This window comes from Bufo bufo, chromosome 2 (assembly GCF_905171765.1).
Source record: "Bufo bufo chromosome 2, aBufBuf1.1, whole genome shotgun sequence".
NCBI classification, from domain to species: Eukaryota; Metazoa; Chordata; class Amphibia; order Anura; family Bufonidae; genus Bufo; species Bufo bufo.
The window spans coordinates 141366625-141383005 of NC_053390.1; the positions used below are offsets into that span (position 1 = coordinate 141366625).

At 41.1% G+C, this 16381-nt stretch overlaps 1 protein-coding gene across 2 annotated transcripts in view; it reads right to left on the reverse strand.

The window, feature by feature from the left end:
• KIAA0825 (KIAA0825 ortholog) overlaps window positions 1-16381 on the reverse strand; it is a 481507-nt gene that overhangs the window by 396006 nt on the left and 69120 nt on the right. For both annotated transcript variants that reach the window (XM_040421546.1, XM_040421545.1), the window contains exons 9-10: window positions 13110-13260; window positions 5302-5492 (exon numbers count right to left, since the gene is read on the reverse strand). In XM_040421546.1, coding sequence (XP_040277480.1) covers window positions 5302-5492; window positions 13110-13260 — 342 coding nt within the window. The remainder of the gene's footprint in view (window positions 1-5301; window positions 5493-13109; window positions 13261-16381) is intronic.

Here is a 16381-nt window from a genome sequence, read left to right on the forward strand (position 1 = left end):
ATTGATGTGAATAAAGCACTTGAGGTGTGATATAGCACGTACTATTGGATGCTAAAATCATGGCTGTGTTGTGTTTGCCTTTCAGTCTCACTCCTATCGCTCACTGATGCTCCCCCTTCAAAGACTTCTATGTGATGATGTATTCTGATCCTTCAATGAGCAGGCAGCTGTCTTAAAGGGGTTGTGAAAGAATGGGGGTGGGTTTGGGTAACCCCCCCTACTTGGCTGGACCTGTAAAAGAAAGATGACTTACCTGCTTCCCAGTGCAGGATCCCCGCTCCTTCTCCTCCAGGCCTGCGTTGCTCTGCTGGGCTTCTTGGATGTCAACATCTAGTTTGACATCGGCGCAGCCAATCACTGGCTGCAGCAGAGACCGGATCCCCTTGCATCATGTCACCATGTGTCATGACATACGGTCACCACCACAGCCAGATGTTGACATTGAGGAAGCCCAGCTTAGCATCACAGGCCTGGAGGGGCCTTTAGTCCCACAAGATGGAATTAGAGCAGAATTCAGAGAGAATGTTAGTTTAGGAAAGGATGGCGTAGTACAAAAACAGCTGATAACTGGAGAACAAAGCCGTTTTCTCTACGATATATCACAAATATATTCTCCTGTACTAGTCATTTATTCAAAGCTGTGTAAAACATTTATGACCATTAGGGTCAGTTCACAAAGAGTTTTTGGTGCTGATTTTTGAACATTTCTGCCTCAAAATCTGCTCTAAATCTGCTCCAAAAACACCATAAAACAGCCCCCCATTCATTTCAATGGAAAGCAGCACTTGTAAAAAAGAAGTGTGTAAAAAAGAAGCAGCATGTCCTATTTTGAGGAAGAATCAGCGCTGATTGTCCCATTCAAATTATTAGGAAGCAAAAAAATACGCATCATTTGAGGTGAGCACATACACGCGTTGTTTTGTGCATTTTTCACACATAAACAGGCCAAAAAATCTCTTGTGGGAAAAGTAGTGCAGAGTTTAATAAAGTCAAAGTCTGCACTGAATTTTTTACACGTGTATTTTGAAAATCAGCTGTGTGCACTGACCTTATTTAAAGGAAATGTGTCACTAAATATTTTCTCTGCCAGTTAAAACCAGATAGAAACACATCTCCTTTTTTCTTATCTGTTTGTTTTCAGATTTTTTATTCCATTTCCTGAACATGATTATGGGGGAGGCCATCTTGCCTCAGCTGTTCTTAACACGGTTTAGAAAGCATTTAAAGATTTGCTTTACGGCAGCCCTATGGTCAGGAGGGGACCTCATTGATTTCTATGGGAGAGTTTTCTGGACATGCTCTGTGATCTGTGCAGAGGTCATTGTACAAGGTAAGAATAGATAAGATCTGACAATCACCTACTGTGAATAGGGGATCATGTCTTATCTATACACAGGGGTGATTTAATTACAGGCAGGATTAAAAAAACAGATAAGCAAATAACTGCAGCAAAGTGATCTGTACAGACCAAAAAGTGGTGACTAGTGTTGACCGAGCATCAAAGTGCTTGTGTGCTCGAGCATAATGGAAGTCAATGGGAAAACCCCAGGCACCCCCTGCTCTGAGGACGGGAGGGTGTCGGGACTCTAGTTTGGCTTAGGAGTCCCTGCTCTGATTCCATATATAGCTATGTCCATAAATGGAGTCAGTGCTTGGGGACACCCCAGTGTATTTAAATCTAATTTAGCCTGTATTTCAGAAAAGTTTCTGCCGGGATTCAAACTCACGACCTTCTGTATTAGAGGCAAGGCACTTAACCACTCAGCTATAATAGCTGCATAGCCAGTTACTTAAATGTTTTTAAAAAATTTTTTGACTTCTACTGTACTGTTCTTCTACTGAGACCTATACAGTAGAAGTCTCATATTTTATTTTTATTTTTTTGTGATTGGCATGCAGCTATATAGTGTAGTGGTTAAAGTTCTGGGCTGTGATGCAGAAGCTGTGAGTTCAAATCATGTCACAAACTTTTTCAGAAATATAGGCTAAACTTAGTTTAAACATTATATATATATATATATATATATATATATATATATTATATATTTATGTATTTAGCCATAATATATTTACACATATATATTTAGAATATGTACTGTACTGTACAGTACAGTAGAAGTCTCATTTTTTATTTTATTTTTTTGTAACTGGCTATGCAGCTGAGTGGTTAAGTGCCTTGCCTCTAATGCAGAAGGTCGTGGACATAGCTATATATGGAGTCAGAGCAGGGACTTCTAAGCCGCGCACTCACACTGAGGGATTCCCTCACTGTACAGCGATCTTCTGCATAGAAATAGAGGCTAAATTAGATTTAAATACACTGACTCGAGCATTGCGCTCGAGCACACGTTGTGTTTAGCCGAACTCCGCAATGTGCCGAGCATAGCGATGCTCGAGCCGAACTAGTGTTCGGCCGAGCATGCTCGCTCAACACAAGTGGTGACTATTATTAGGCTATTATTAGGCTTATTGGCCAGTGCGAAAACTGCAGGATTTTATGGTTTGTGTTTAAATATAGATATTGACATGGAAAATAACATCACCAAAAATTATTTCAAAAAATATTTAACGCAATTTAAACAATAGGTAATTTGATGACACATACCCTTTAATATTACATAACAGAATTCGATGTTTTTTTATTAAACAGTTTAAATTGGTGTGAAGTGGTTAATGGTTGTGGTATACTACAAGAATTGTATTTTATTTAAAGAGGGTTGTCTCATCTTAGACATTGATGGCAAATCGCCACTGTACTCTCCAGCGCCCCTGAAATAAAAGGAGCAGCAGGCGGAGCATGTGCTGTGCTGCTCCATTTGTCCTTATAGGACCTGCCGGAAATACTCAGCAGTCTCTTAGAGTGAAGGGAGCGGCAGTGCACATATTCATCCTGCTGCTCTGTTCATTTCAGGGTGCCCTGCAGGATACAGGGTCCCTGTTCTGATGATCAGTGGACATCCCAGCAGTAGAACCTACTCCGATCTAATAGTTATTCCCTATTCTGTGGATAGGGAATAATGTAGAATTACCTGAACACCCCTTATAAAATTAGGTCCCCCCTGCACCTCCCACTAGAGGGAGCTCATAGCATAACGAGTTATAGTTGAAAAAAAAACTAAAAATAAATCTATATGCAATGTGCTTTCATTTGGGGCGACAGAGGGATGTTTCTGGGGCCTATGAACAAGTCAGAGTATACAAAATATGCACTAACTACATGCACAGTAGGATTACGCCCTTTTGTACATGATTTGTTCTAAATCTGAATAAATTAGAAAAAGCGAATAGAAGTCGAGAGTATTAAACTGTAAATGCTGAATAATAGTGTCAACAATTTCTTTCTGGATTATGCAGCCCATCATAAGTATTTAGACTACTATACATATGCATTTCTGGAGTCATACACTTAATCCTTCCCCTGTCCCCTGACATCCAATATACATTCATTACAAGTATAATTCTATGGAACAATTTAGACGGTCTGAATATCTTTTGAAGAATTGCTCAGCTACAGTACAAGTTGAAAAAAGAACCAGCTAAATCCGCATTAGGTGCAGAATCCTTCATAAAGCCAATGTGCACTCAAGCAACACTGTCACCTAGCGCTGACAAGAGTAGAATCCTTATTATCCTCAGGCTCAGTGTCACAAACCCACAGTATTAGTGAGCATAAGCGGGCAATAACGTGAGGCTTAAATGCATAGCTACCGCATAGAATCAATATTGGAAACCGCACACTACAGCCAGATCACCTGTTTCTTTAGGGCTGATCACCTCTGGCTGGCAGATGGGATGGGGTCATGGGGACCCCATTCTAGAGATAGTTGTAGGTCCCAGAAGTTAGACCCGAATCTATCACACATCCCGTGTTATACCGGCGGTCCGTGTCAGCGGGTGCTTCTCCTCTCCCAGTGGGCAGGCCTGTCAGAACACTCTTCCGCCCAGCAGCTCCAGCTCCCGCCAGAGAGGCCTAACAGAATTCTGTCTGTTAGGCCTTTTCTTGGTCTCTTCTCCTCTGCCTGCAGCATCTAGGGCGCACAAGCATGCTCTCCTCGGTTCTTATAGTGCCACTGTGCACACCACTCTGTCCCCGGCCAATGACTGCTGTTACCTATGGAAAAGTGCCTGAGCAATAGGTTCTCTAGCTTTCTAGTTCCTACAAAGGTGCTCTTTTATTCCATACTGATTTTGCATGCTTATCCTCTGCCTGTTTACCGATTTGACCCTCTGGGAAGCCACTTAGATCATTACAGTTAGGCCTCATGCACACGACCGTTGTGTGTTTTGCGGTCTGCAAATTGCGGATCCGCAAAACATGGATGGCGTCCGTGTGCGCTCTGCAATTTGCGGACAGCCATGCATCGGTGCGGACAGCCATGAATATAACTGCTTATTCTTGTCCGCAAAACGGACAAGAATAGGACAGGTTATATTTTTTTTTGCGGATTACGGAATGAAGCAACAGATGCGGACAGCACACGGAGTGCTGTCCGCATCTTTTGCGGCCCCATTGAAGTGAAGTGAATGGGTCCGCATCCAAGCCGCAAATACTGCGGCTCGGATGCGGACCAAAATGACGGTTATGTGCATGAGGCCTTTGAAGTAGCCCCAAGCCAAATCTTTTCAGTGACACAGTGGGACCACACTTCGTTACACTGTGGATATGCCATAAATGTCTGAAATGTAAAAATCTCTTATTGTTAAGAAAAATGGCTAGTCCTTTTTTTCTATTTGCAACCTCATTATACAAGAATTGTGAAAATTCTTTGTATCCTTAACATATTTATATATTTTTTTCTGTATGTGCAGAAAGATTTTCAGCTTTTCTGGCTCATATAAAAGGGAGAGTAAACAACAGCAAGCCATTTTTTCTATTGTCCAATGCATCAGAAATGTATTAATTTAAAAATATATAAAAATAGTTATGATAAAAATTCTATTATTGTTTTGGGTCTACATCTGCTATGCAGACCTGTGTGTCTCCAGGATAACAGACTACATACAACTACTACAACCTTGTGTAGTCCGATCTTGCAGTCACACTCTCTATGTGCTATTCCCTTTAATAACATACAATAGGTTTGTAGTAGGTTACATAGGGGGCCTGTAATTTTGCATGAGTTTTAAGATAACTAACATTATCTGTACATTTGCTTTATTTTTATTATTAGACGCATTTAAAAAAGAGAAATAATTTACAAAGTTGGACTGTCCCTTTAAATGAAATTACTTTATACTGTACTGTTTCTTTCAATGAGAAAAGAGAATTTTTTATAACAATGTGGTGATGGTATGTCATACCGTATTTGTGATGCCCGCTTGTAGTTGGGGTGAACCTGGGCATATCTGAAGGTCAGAAAAGCTAAGGTTTGCTCCAGAACTTCTGAAAAAATCTTGTGTCCATTAAATGGTGGTACAATGGTCCAAAGATCATGGCGGAGACCACTGCAGAAATAATGCCACATCTGGATGGAAAATGAACAACGTTCCCCCTTTATAAAGGAAAAAAGAAATAATATTAAAGTAATTATAGTGTTTAGCATAAAAAAATTCCAAATACATACAACACATCCATTAAAAGCAGTGGATGCAAACGGTCATGTGGCTCCTGAACCAAGTATTTGGTTCTGCTGGGGCAGTATTTTGCACTGAACTGTGAAATTTGGTTCTGCTGGGGCAGTATTGTGTGCTGCATGGTGGTGTTTGGTTCTGCTAGAGCAGTATTTCGTGCTGCACTGTGGTCTTTGGTTCTGCTGGGGCGGTATGTGCTGCACTGTGGTATTTGGTTCTGCTGGGGCAGTATTTTGCACTGCACAATGGTATTTGGTTCTGCTGGGGCGGTATGTGCTGCACTGTAGTCTTTGATTCTGCTAGAGCAGTATTTCGTGCTGCACTGTGGTCTTAGGTTCTGCTGGGGCGGTATGTGCTGCACTGTAGTCTTTGATTCTGCCGGGGCGGTATTTTGCACTGCAGTGTGGTATTTGGTTCTGCTAGGGAGGTATTTTGTGCTGCACTAAGGCATTGTTGGCCCTGTCTCCGTCTCTTGTACCTGCCTACTTGTGTTGGACTTGCCTACTCCTGTTGCCCTGCTTTCTGTCAATTTGGACCTGCCTACAATATTGTGCCACTTTTAGGTTTTTTTTCAGGACCACTGAGTTCCCAGTCCGCTCCTGTACCCATACCATAGTATGAATGTTTCATTTGAGAAAACATGGTGACAGCTCCTTTTTTAAGCATTAACATTATCCAGTGCTTCTCGGCCAGTAATTTATTCTTGCTCCATTGTGCATTTTCAGCTTTATTCTAATTTTATTGTCCCTGATTTATTAAACTCCTGGTTACGGAAGTTGTTCTGCATCTTATCTTCTAGATCTGGAGCCTCATAAAAGAATAAGTAAAAACCTAACAAGATAACATGCACAACTGTTCAGCAATGACCCCATGATGCCTTTTTAACAGGAACATTATTTGAGTTGTTCAGGCAACCACATTTGCGTAGATTCATTAGCATTACTAATGGACTTTTATGAACTTCTTCCAGTGTATTATGAAAGGGCAGAGGAATAAAATTAACCACACAACTCTACTCACATAAATATGTATTCGTGTGAGAGCATAGGCCAGGGAACATTTTTAAGATGTGTCAAGACGTTTCACCTATTACATGCACTAAAACTGATTTTTATGACTTTATGAGGAATTGGCAGATGTTCTAATAGATGACCTCATTTCTTCCTGACCAGATCAGAAGATTAGTGTAATTTCCGGGACTTCTTAAATAAAACCAGCCCATGCTATTATGCTGAGAATAATACATTGTAATAAGAACAGAGATTCATCAATACAGATTTTATTCAGCTCTAGGTTTACTCAGCAGCTCATGATCAAACATGCAAAGCCTATTACTGAGGTAGTTATTTCCTTACAATATACCCATCTCAGACTGCTTATGAAATTTGTTCGGTAACATTATGCCAGGTCACAGTGACCTGCATTCATTAGAAGACACGTGGTTTCCAGGTCCATCTCATTAATTACACATGTGCCTATGGATCTGGCTTGTCTGCTTTCTTTAAATATAAACCTCATTATTTCTGATGGTCGACTACTCTAAAAATAATATCCTCAAAGGGGTAATAACTTTTAATCTAATGCCCACATCCTGGATCCATAAGCAGAAGAGTCATACTTAGCCGTTCTGGTCCTCCACTGTGTCCATGTTCTAACCTCCACAGCGGCCATGGCCTCAGCGGTGATGTGCCGCTTGTGGCCACGTCACCATTAAAGCAGGACACTGTGACCATGCCCATCTTCTACCAATTGTGAACACTGGGGGGGGGCTGGAACATGGACACAGCGGAGGCAGCGCAGAAGACCTAAGCAGTGGGGAGCAGATAAGTATGTTCAGGTTACATTCACACGACCATATCTCCGCAAATTGCAGATCCGCAAAACACAGATACCGGCCATGTGTGTTATGCATTTACACGTGGCCAGTCCTATGATAGAGATGCCTATTTGTATCCGCAATTGCAGACAAGAATAGGACACGCTCTATCTTTTTGTGGGGCCGCGGAACGGAAGTTCAGATGCGGACAGCACAGGCGCTGTCCGCATGTTTTGTGGCCCCATTGAAATGAATGGGTCCGCATCTGTTCCGCAAAATTGCGGTCATGTAAATGTACCCCCCTTAGGGAGGCAGGTTGCAGGCGCTTGCTAAAAACTCATTATTCTTGAAGAATCCTTTTAATGACTACATGGTATTCACTGCATTGCAGAACACCACCAAACGTTACCAAACTCTCATCAAAAAAGTGAGAAGCTTCGAGCAAAAGATTACGTTACCAAATACAAAACGATTTGGTCCATAACTGGAAATCATCCGTGAATCACGAAATAGGTTTCTACGTATATCAAGCATTACAGGGGTTATACATAAATTTAAAATCTTTTTTTTTACTCGCTGATCTCCTGATCTGGAGAACTTATCTTTCCTTGGGTGGGCAGCAGTTCATCAAGCCCCTGCATCTCCCAGGAAGCACTGGAATTAGCTACTGTTAACCCCTTTCTCCCCTGCATAGAAAATAGTCTCCTATATATGACCCAGTAAAAATATCAGAATATTCAGTACCGGCTCGACATACTTTACTATATTTACCTCCATTGCAGGACACCTTAATATTCAATTCCAGAAGTAGTTGAGTCTCCACTGTGGACAACTGCAGCTCATTTAGTAACATATCCAAGATTCATCCCTTACAGACTCTTTGATATCAAGTACTGTAATTTTCTAGCAATTACCATATTTGCTGCTTTTCCCTTGATATTAACCCCTAAAGTCAACTTTCACATCAGTGAAATAAAAAGTGCAAGTGGAAGTTTTCCACAGATATGCCCAATATGCTATGCCCAGCTCTTGCCATCTGAGACACCCCCCTCACCCTTTACATTGTTAAGCTGGTTCTGCTGGGTACAGAAATGCCATAAATGTGGACGTAAACTGCTGTTTGGGTACTCTGCAGAGTTTGGGAAAGTCCACCTTTGGCATTTGGAGAGTAGATTTTGATGGATTGGTTTAAGGCAGGGCTGCACAACCTTTTCAGGTTGGGGGCCATATTGTCAGACTGAAGGAATCTCAAGGGCCGAAAATAAAAGTTAAAGCCAACTGAAATACTGTATTTATGGTGTATTGTACATACAGTACATACTATAAATGTCTGGATACACCTACAGGATTCCCATTTAATGGGAGAATACATGAAAAATGCATGTGAGCAACCACAAGACAGACATACATATCTGTCACCAGATGGTTGGGGGCCGCACAGAATTATATCGAGGTCCAGATGTGGCCCCCAGGCTACAGGTTGCGCACCCCTGTTTTAAGGGCACCATGATGCTTTTGAAGAGCCTCCAGGATAATAAGTTTGGCACACATAATAAATAACATGATATTGTAATATTTTGACATTTTGGGATGCGATTATTTTTTTTATTTTTTATATGTGAAATGGTAAAAGGGTGTCTTCTGAATTCTTAATTTTTTAAAATATTTAAAAAACTTTATTGAACTGTTTTTATATATTTTAAAGGCCCTAAGTGTACTTGAACCTACGATCATTTGACTGTCTACTTTAGACTGTATTATGGACTTTTACAGACGTTCTATTACATACTGCTATAGTCAGGTTGAAATAGAGGCCTTCAAGAGTCCCCCAGCTGTCATGACAAATACTCTACACCCTGCGAATTCATTCACGGGGTTCCGATGAGAGGACAGAGGGAGCTCCCTCCGTCTAACCACTAAGATGTCACGGTCGATATTGATAGTGCGGGTTCCCATCTGAAGAGGCACCATGTTGCTGGCAGATGGGCCCACAAAATTCTGATCAAAAACTTGCAACATTTTCTATGCACAGTTAGTATGGCAGTAATGCAATTCAGGATCATCCATGTTTTCAGTGACTCATGTCTTTGCGCATAAAGCAGTATTTACTCCATATTGTTTAGAGGCGCTGGTCTAACTTTGGTCTTTATTTAAAAAAATAAAAAGGTTTCTCAATGTTCAAGATTTTAGATAGACACACGTAAGTATACCGCCAGAAAAAGGCTGCGTGACCATCTCTTCTGCCCTTAAATCATTTCCTTATAACGTATACATTTTACAAATATCCGCCTTATCATACAACGTGCCATTGCTAAATACATTCCATCATATTGTCATAACGGACGAGACATATAAACCTTCGTTTCCTAGACAGTGCGGGTGTTATTACCATGATCACTTGTCTGCACTCATTCACTTCTTTTGACCTTTTTGTTATTCTAAACTACTTTCTCCGAGCAAACATCTGCTCTATTTGTAAGCTCGCAGAACATAAACAGATGTGAGGTTTTACACTGCTTGTACATCAGGAAACTAACATCTGGCTTTTATCACATAAACCTCCAAAATATTATCTTTACACAGGCAATTATTTATCCTTTTGACAAAAGCAAAGCTAAAATAATTGCAGGAAGGGACCTAGTAGAACACAATCATTTGGGAATGGATTTAGAGCGTGTTCTTAGAACACAAAGTCTACAGGCGATATCTCTTTGATGCCAACTAATTTGTTTGGTTGTCCAAAAGTGAATAACAAAGCAAAACCGCTTTCTGATGTCATATAGTTTATAAAACTACACTAACTGGTGAAACGGCAATCTGGGTAAAATGCATACCATGTCCAAAGACAGTTCAAGTGCTTGAAGTGGTGATTCTTAACTGGTGAGAAAACACCTTGAAGGGGGTGTCTGGGAATAAGTCGTTTTTAGCCAATTCTCGCAGCCTGTCTCAGTAATTGAAAGATTCATACTTATCTGCTCCCCACCGCTCCAATGTGTCCATCTTCCATTCCCATGGGCATGGTCGTATGCTCTGCGGTATACAATGACTGGCTACAGTAGTGATATGCCGCTTGCGGACACTTCACTGCTGAAGCCAGTCATTAGCTGCAGCAGAACATGTGACCATGCCCGGATGTAAGCAAGTCAGGGATTGGAGGATAAATACACTGGAGCCATCTTGGAGAACCAGAGTAGCGGGAAGCAGATAGGTAATGATCTATTGGTTACTGACGCAGGCAATATGGGACAATATGTGCGGTGCGCATCATGGCAGTATTTTTCATACTAGGCCACGCTTCTAACTCCACCCAAAGCATAATTACTGACTCCATCACAACTACAGCAGCTAGGGATTTGTTAGGCGAGTATTAGTTCCTTTATTTTTTTACAGCATATGGAGCCTCTGGGACAATTTTTTTTCTTGCGCTTCAATATCCATTTAAATATTAGCACATAAATCATCAGATTATAGATATTTTAATGTCCAAATTGCACAAAATAATGAAGTTATGGTCTAATGTACAGGTAGAAACCATACAGATAGTGTAGTAAGGAAAAATGTTGTACATTTATTAATGCAGATTTATGCATTAATTCCGTGGGTCAAAAATAGGGACATTTAAGGATCAAGGGACAGAGGAACTTGGGTCAAAAAAAAGGGACTGTTCCTCCAAAAGAGGGACACTTGGGAGGCATGTAAAAACTATTCAAAGAATAATGGCACTGACACACAGCCCCCTTTCCCCCATACAGCTTAGTAAATATAGTGTAGTGAAAGTAGTCTTTAAAATTGTATGGGGTCATTTATCAAAACTGGTGTAAAGTAGAACTGGTTTAGTTGCCCATAGCAACTGATCAGATTCCACCTTCCATTTTCCAAAGGAACTGTCAAAAATAAAAGGTGGAATCTGATTGGTTGCTATGGGCAAATAAACCAGTTCTACTTTACAGTAGTTTGATAAATAACTCCAGTAATTCTAAAAATATTTTTGGAATCGATAATCCTACACTGGAGACAATGTGATGAATAGGTTATCTTATCCACAAAAAACATGAATAATGAAATGCCCTTCCCACTGACTGATTGACCCAGAAAGAGGAGGGTATAAAAATAATGATCCACACAAGTTGTTGACCCAATCCAAATGAATTTTTTTGTCCATGTCCCTATGAGCAGAGAAAATAATTTAACACATGGAATCACTAAGTATTGAAATGTTCAGTTTTTTTTCCACCTTTTTATTTTTGTAACTGTTTCTGCACATTTTATGTATTTCTTTAGCTTTGATTGTAAAGATTAAGCACTTGTACTTTAATAGTTTTGCTTTGTCACCAAGAAGAACCCTAAATCATCTCTGTAGAGTTAAAGTTTTGACTTGTCTATGGTTTTACTGCTAGAGTGCTAGTACTAGTGAGTACGCTGTGTAGTATTGGCACATATTGCTCATATTTGTGGTGGCCAAATGTACTCTTGTACGGACTCTTTGGGGTATGTTCTGTGCTCAGTTGTAGTTAAGTGAGGGGTGAGTGTAAACTGTGGAATTTTAGATCATAGCTCAGTAATCCTACCCAGCCAAGAGGAAATTAAACTGTATGAATTTATACCTTATACCGTGCAGGTTCCGCTCCTGGTTTTGACTAACAATCACTGATGCAAAACACTGAAAATGTGACTAAGGCCTAAAACTGTCCTTCTACTGTACACATACTTCTTAGGCCTCCTGCACACGGCCGTTTTTTTTTCCCATTTACTGGCCGTTTTTTGCGTTCCGTATACGGTCCCATTCATTTCAATGGTTCCGCAAAAAAACGGAATGTACTCCGTATGCATTCCGTTTCCGTATTTCCGTTCTGTTTTAACATAGAACATGTCCTATTATTGCCCGCAAATCACGGTCCGTGGCTCCATTCAAGTCAATGGGTCCGCAAAAAAAACGGAACACATATGGAAATGCATCCGTATGTCTTCCGTTCCCGTTCCGTTTTTTGCTGAAGCATCTTTTGAAAATGTTATGCCCAGCCCAATTTTATCTATGTAATTACTGTATACTGTATATGCCATACGGAAAAACGGAACGGAAAAACGGAACAGAAACGGAAACACAACGGAAACAAAAAAACGGAACAACGGATCCGTGAAAAACGGACCGCAAAACACTGAAAAAGCCATACGGTCGTGTGCAATAGGCCTTAAAGAAATAGTTTGAAACTTAAAATGTTTATTCTAAATTCAAGTGACCTTAGACAGCTGTCGGCAAAATGCCCATTTGGCCAACAGATCTTCTGCCAGCCTCCCTTCCCCCATACATATACACGCTAAGCTCAGCTGTGAATTTAGGTGTTCTCAGTGAGGAGAGGAGAATAAGCTGGTTCCAGACATCTCTGGTAAGGGCTTATCTCCCATGAAAACCAAGGATCGTGCATGTTCAAAAATTTTTATCTATCATGCCAGATCCATCTTTGCCCCAACAACTACAGTCAAGCAAGAGTCACGACAACCCCATACACATTCGTTGAACAGCCGGTCCTCTCAAAATAGGTGGATTTGGCTGACACTCATCTAATTTGTATGGTCAAAGTCAGGAGTGAAGTATCGGTTTATAGAATAAATGTGGCTTTTTAAGAGGCAGGACAATGAGAGAGCTTGTACGTTGAATTCCCTCTAACACAGCAGATGAAATATAATGGTATTCAATGGCCGAAGAACGTCTTTACACTCGCACCTCATAAAAAGCTTTGTTGTCGTCCCAGTGGTGACTCTCCGCATCCAGGAAAAGGCTTGTAGCACAAACATTGACACAGTAGTTTGTAACTTGAATCTGGAGATCGTTGATAAATTGTTGATATCGCTGGACAACTGCTAGAAACAAGGGCCTAGGGAAAAAGATGATCAAAAGAGGACACACTGAGTGGTGGTGAGGAACAAAGTGGTTGCGATAAAGTCAAACATCTGTTCTTTCAAAATGAAAACCCATCTAATAACGAGATCTCTTTTGGATTCAAAGGGGTCATCAGTGTTTTAGGTAATAAACATGTCGGAATGCGATATCAACCAATTTAATATTATTACAGATAGTTTTTGTAAATCGTCACTTTTAAAGGCTGTGAACATCTTCAGAACAATTTTTTTATGATTGCATTTTACTCAATTTGTGCTACAAATCATTATTTCATTTGGGCTTTATTAAAAATATTCAGCCGATTCTGAGACACAAGGGCTAAAAAACAGTCGGTTTGCAAGCTGTCGGAGTCTGAGTTCTTTGAATCCCATCATCTGACAGCTCATGTGTAGCTCTTATGTCTGAACTCCTGACCTCAAACACTTATTATGAAACAATTCTTAACAAACTAAGTGTTGCTCAGGTCAGGAGATCAGAGATGAGAGCTACACACACACACTGCTCGTTTCCATGGTTACAACCACCCTGCAATCGATCAGTGGCGCTCATGCTTGCACACTATAAGAAAAAATGCCAGGCTCTCTGGTGGCCGTGGGAACGCACATAGGCGTTTGCTTTTTTCTATAGTGTGCAATCACGACCATGCTGCTGGACTGCAGGGTGGTCGTAACCATGGAAACTTTCTCTGCATAATAAATGCTATTTGCTGAAGTGGCAAAACCCGTTTAAAGAGTTTGAATGAGGTTGGATACAGTCCTAGGAGACCTCAGTGTGTCATACACAACTTTTTAGGGCAATCAGGGCACTTTCAAATTAAATTCATTTGTACTGAATTGAATCTACAGACTTAATCAGACTCCAAAGGAATTTTGGGAAATTCACTCATCTCTAAAAAAAATATATATATACAGGGAGTGCAGAATTATTAGGCAAGTTGTATTTTTGAGGATTAATTTTATTATTGAACAACAACCATGTTCTCAATGAACCCAAAAAACTCATTAATATCAAAGCTGAATATTTTTGGAAGTAGTTTTTAGTTTGTTTTTAGTTTTAGCTATTTTAGGGGGATATCTGTGTGTGCAGGTGACTATTACTGTGCATAATTATTAGGCAACTTAACAAAAAACTAATATATACCCATTTCAATTATTTATTTTTACCAGTGAAACCAATATAAGGCTACTTTCACACTAGCGTTCGGGTGTCCGCTCGTGCGCACCGTTTGAAGGGGGTCACGAGCGGCCCCGAACGCATCCGTCTGGCCCCAATGCATTCTCAGTGGAGGCGGATCCACTGAGAATGCATCCGCCTGCCAGCGTTCAGCCTCCGCTCCGCTCAGTGAGCGGACACCTGAACGCTGCTTGCAGCGTTCGGGTGTCCGCCTGGCCGTGCGGAGGCGAGCGGATCCGTCCACACTTACAATGTAAGTCAATGGGGACGGATCCGCTTGAAGATGACACTATATGGCTCAATCTTCAAGCGGATCCGTTCCCAATTGACTTTCAATGTAAAGTCTGAACGGATCCGCTCAGACAACTTTCACACTTAGAAAACTTTCTAAGTTTTAATGCAGACGCATCCGTTCTGAACGGATGCGAACGTCTGCATTATCGGAGCGGATCCGTCTGATGAAACATCAGACGGATCCGCTCCGAACGCAAGTGTGAAAGTAGCCTGACATCTCAACATTCACAAATATACATTTCTGACATTCAAAAACAAAACAAAAACAAATCAGTGACCAATATAGCCACCTTTCTTTGCAAGGACACTCAAAAGCCTGCCATCCATGGATTCTGTCAGTGTTTTGATCTGTTCACCATCAACATTGCGTGCAGCAGCAACCACAGCCTCCCAGACACTGTTCAGAGAGGTGTACTGTTTTCCCTCCTTGTAAATCTCACATTTGATGATGGACCACAGGTTCTCAATGGGGTTCAGATCAGGTGAACAAGGAGGCCATGTCATTAGATTTTCTTCTTTTATACCCTTTCTTGCCAGCCACGCTGTGGAGTACTTGGACGCGTGTGATGGAGCATTGTCCTGCATGAAAATCATGTTTTTCTTGAAGGATGCAGACTTCTTCCTGTACCACTGCTTGAAGAAGGTGTCTTCCAGAAACTGGCAGTAGGACTGGGAGTTGAGCTTGACTCCATCCTCAACCCGAAAAGGCCCCACAAGCTCATCTTTGATGATACCAGCCCAAACCAGTACTCCACCTCCACCTTGCTGGCGTCTGAGTCGGACTGGAGCTCTCTGCCCTTTACCAATCCAGCCACGGGCCCATCCATCTGGCCCATCAAGACTCACTCTCATTTCATCAGTCCATAAAACCTTAGAAAAATCAGTCTTGAGATATTTCTTGGCCCAGTCTTGACGTTTCAGCTTGTGTGTCTTGTTCAGTGGTGGTCATCTTTCAGCCTTTCTTACCTTGGCCATGTCTCTGAGTATTGCACACCTTGTGCTTTTGGGCACTCCAGTGATGTTGCAGCTCTGAAATATGGCCAAACTGGTGGCAAGTGGCATCTTGGCAGCTGCACGCTTGTTTTTTCTCAGTTCATGGGCAGTTATTTTGCGCCTTGGTTTTTCCACACGCTTCTTGCGACCCTGTTGACTATTTTGAATGAAACGCTTTATTGTTCGATGATCACGCTTCAGAAGCTTTGCAATTTTAAGAGTGCTGCATCCCTCTGCAAGATATCTCACTAATTTTGACTTTTCTGAGCCTGTCAAGTCCTTCTTTTGACCCATTTTGCCAAAGGAAAGGAAGTTGCCTAATAATTATGCACACCTAATATAGGGTGTTGATGTCATTAGACCACACCCCTTCTCATTACAGAGATGCACATCACCTAATATGCTTAATTGGTAGTAGGCTTTCGAGCCTATACAGCTTGGAGTAAGACAACATGCATAAAGAGGATGATGTGGTCAAAATACTCATTTGCCTAATAATTCTGCACGCAGTGTATATATATAAAAAAGACCCCTTTTCTCATCCTGGACAACCTCTTTAAGTTAACAAGAATTTTAATTAGAAAACCGGTCTTATGCATCTAGTATACCAAACCATCTCCCAACAAGAGTTGTTG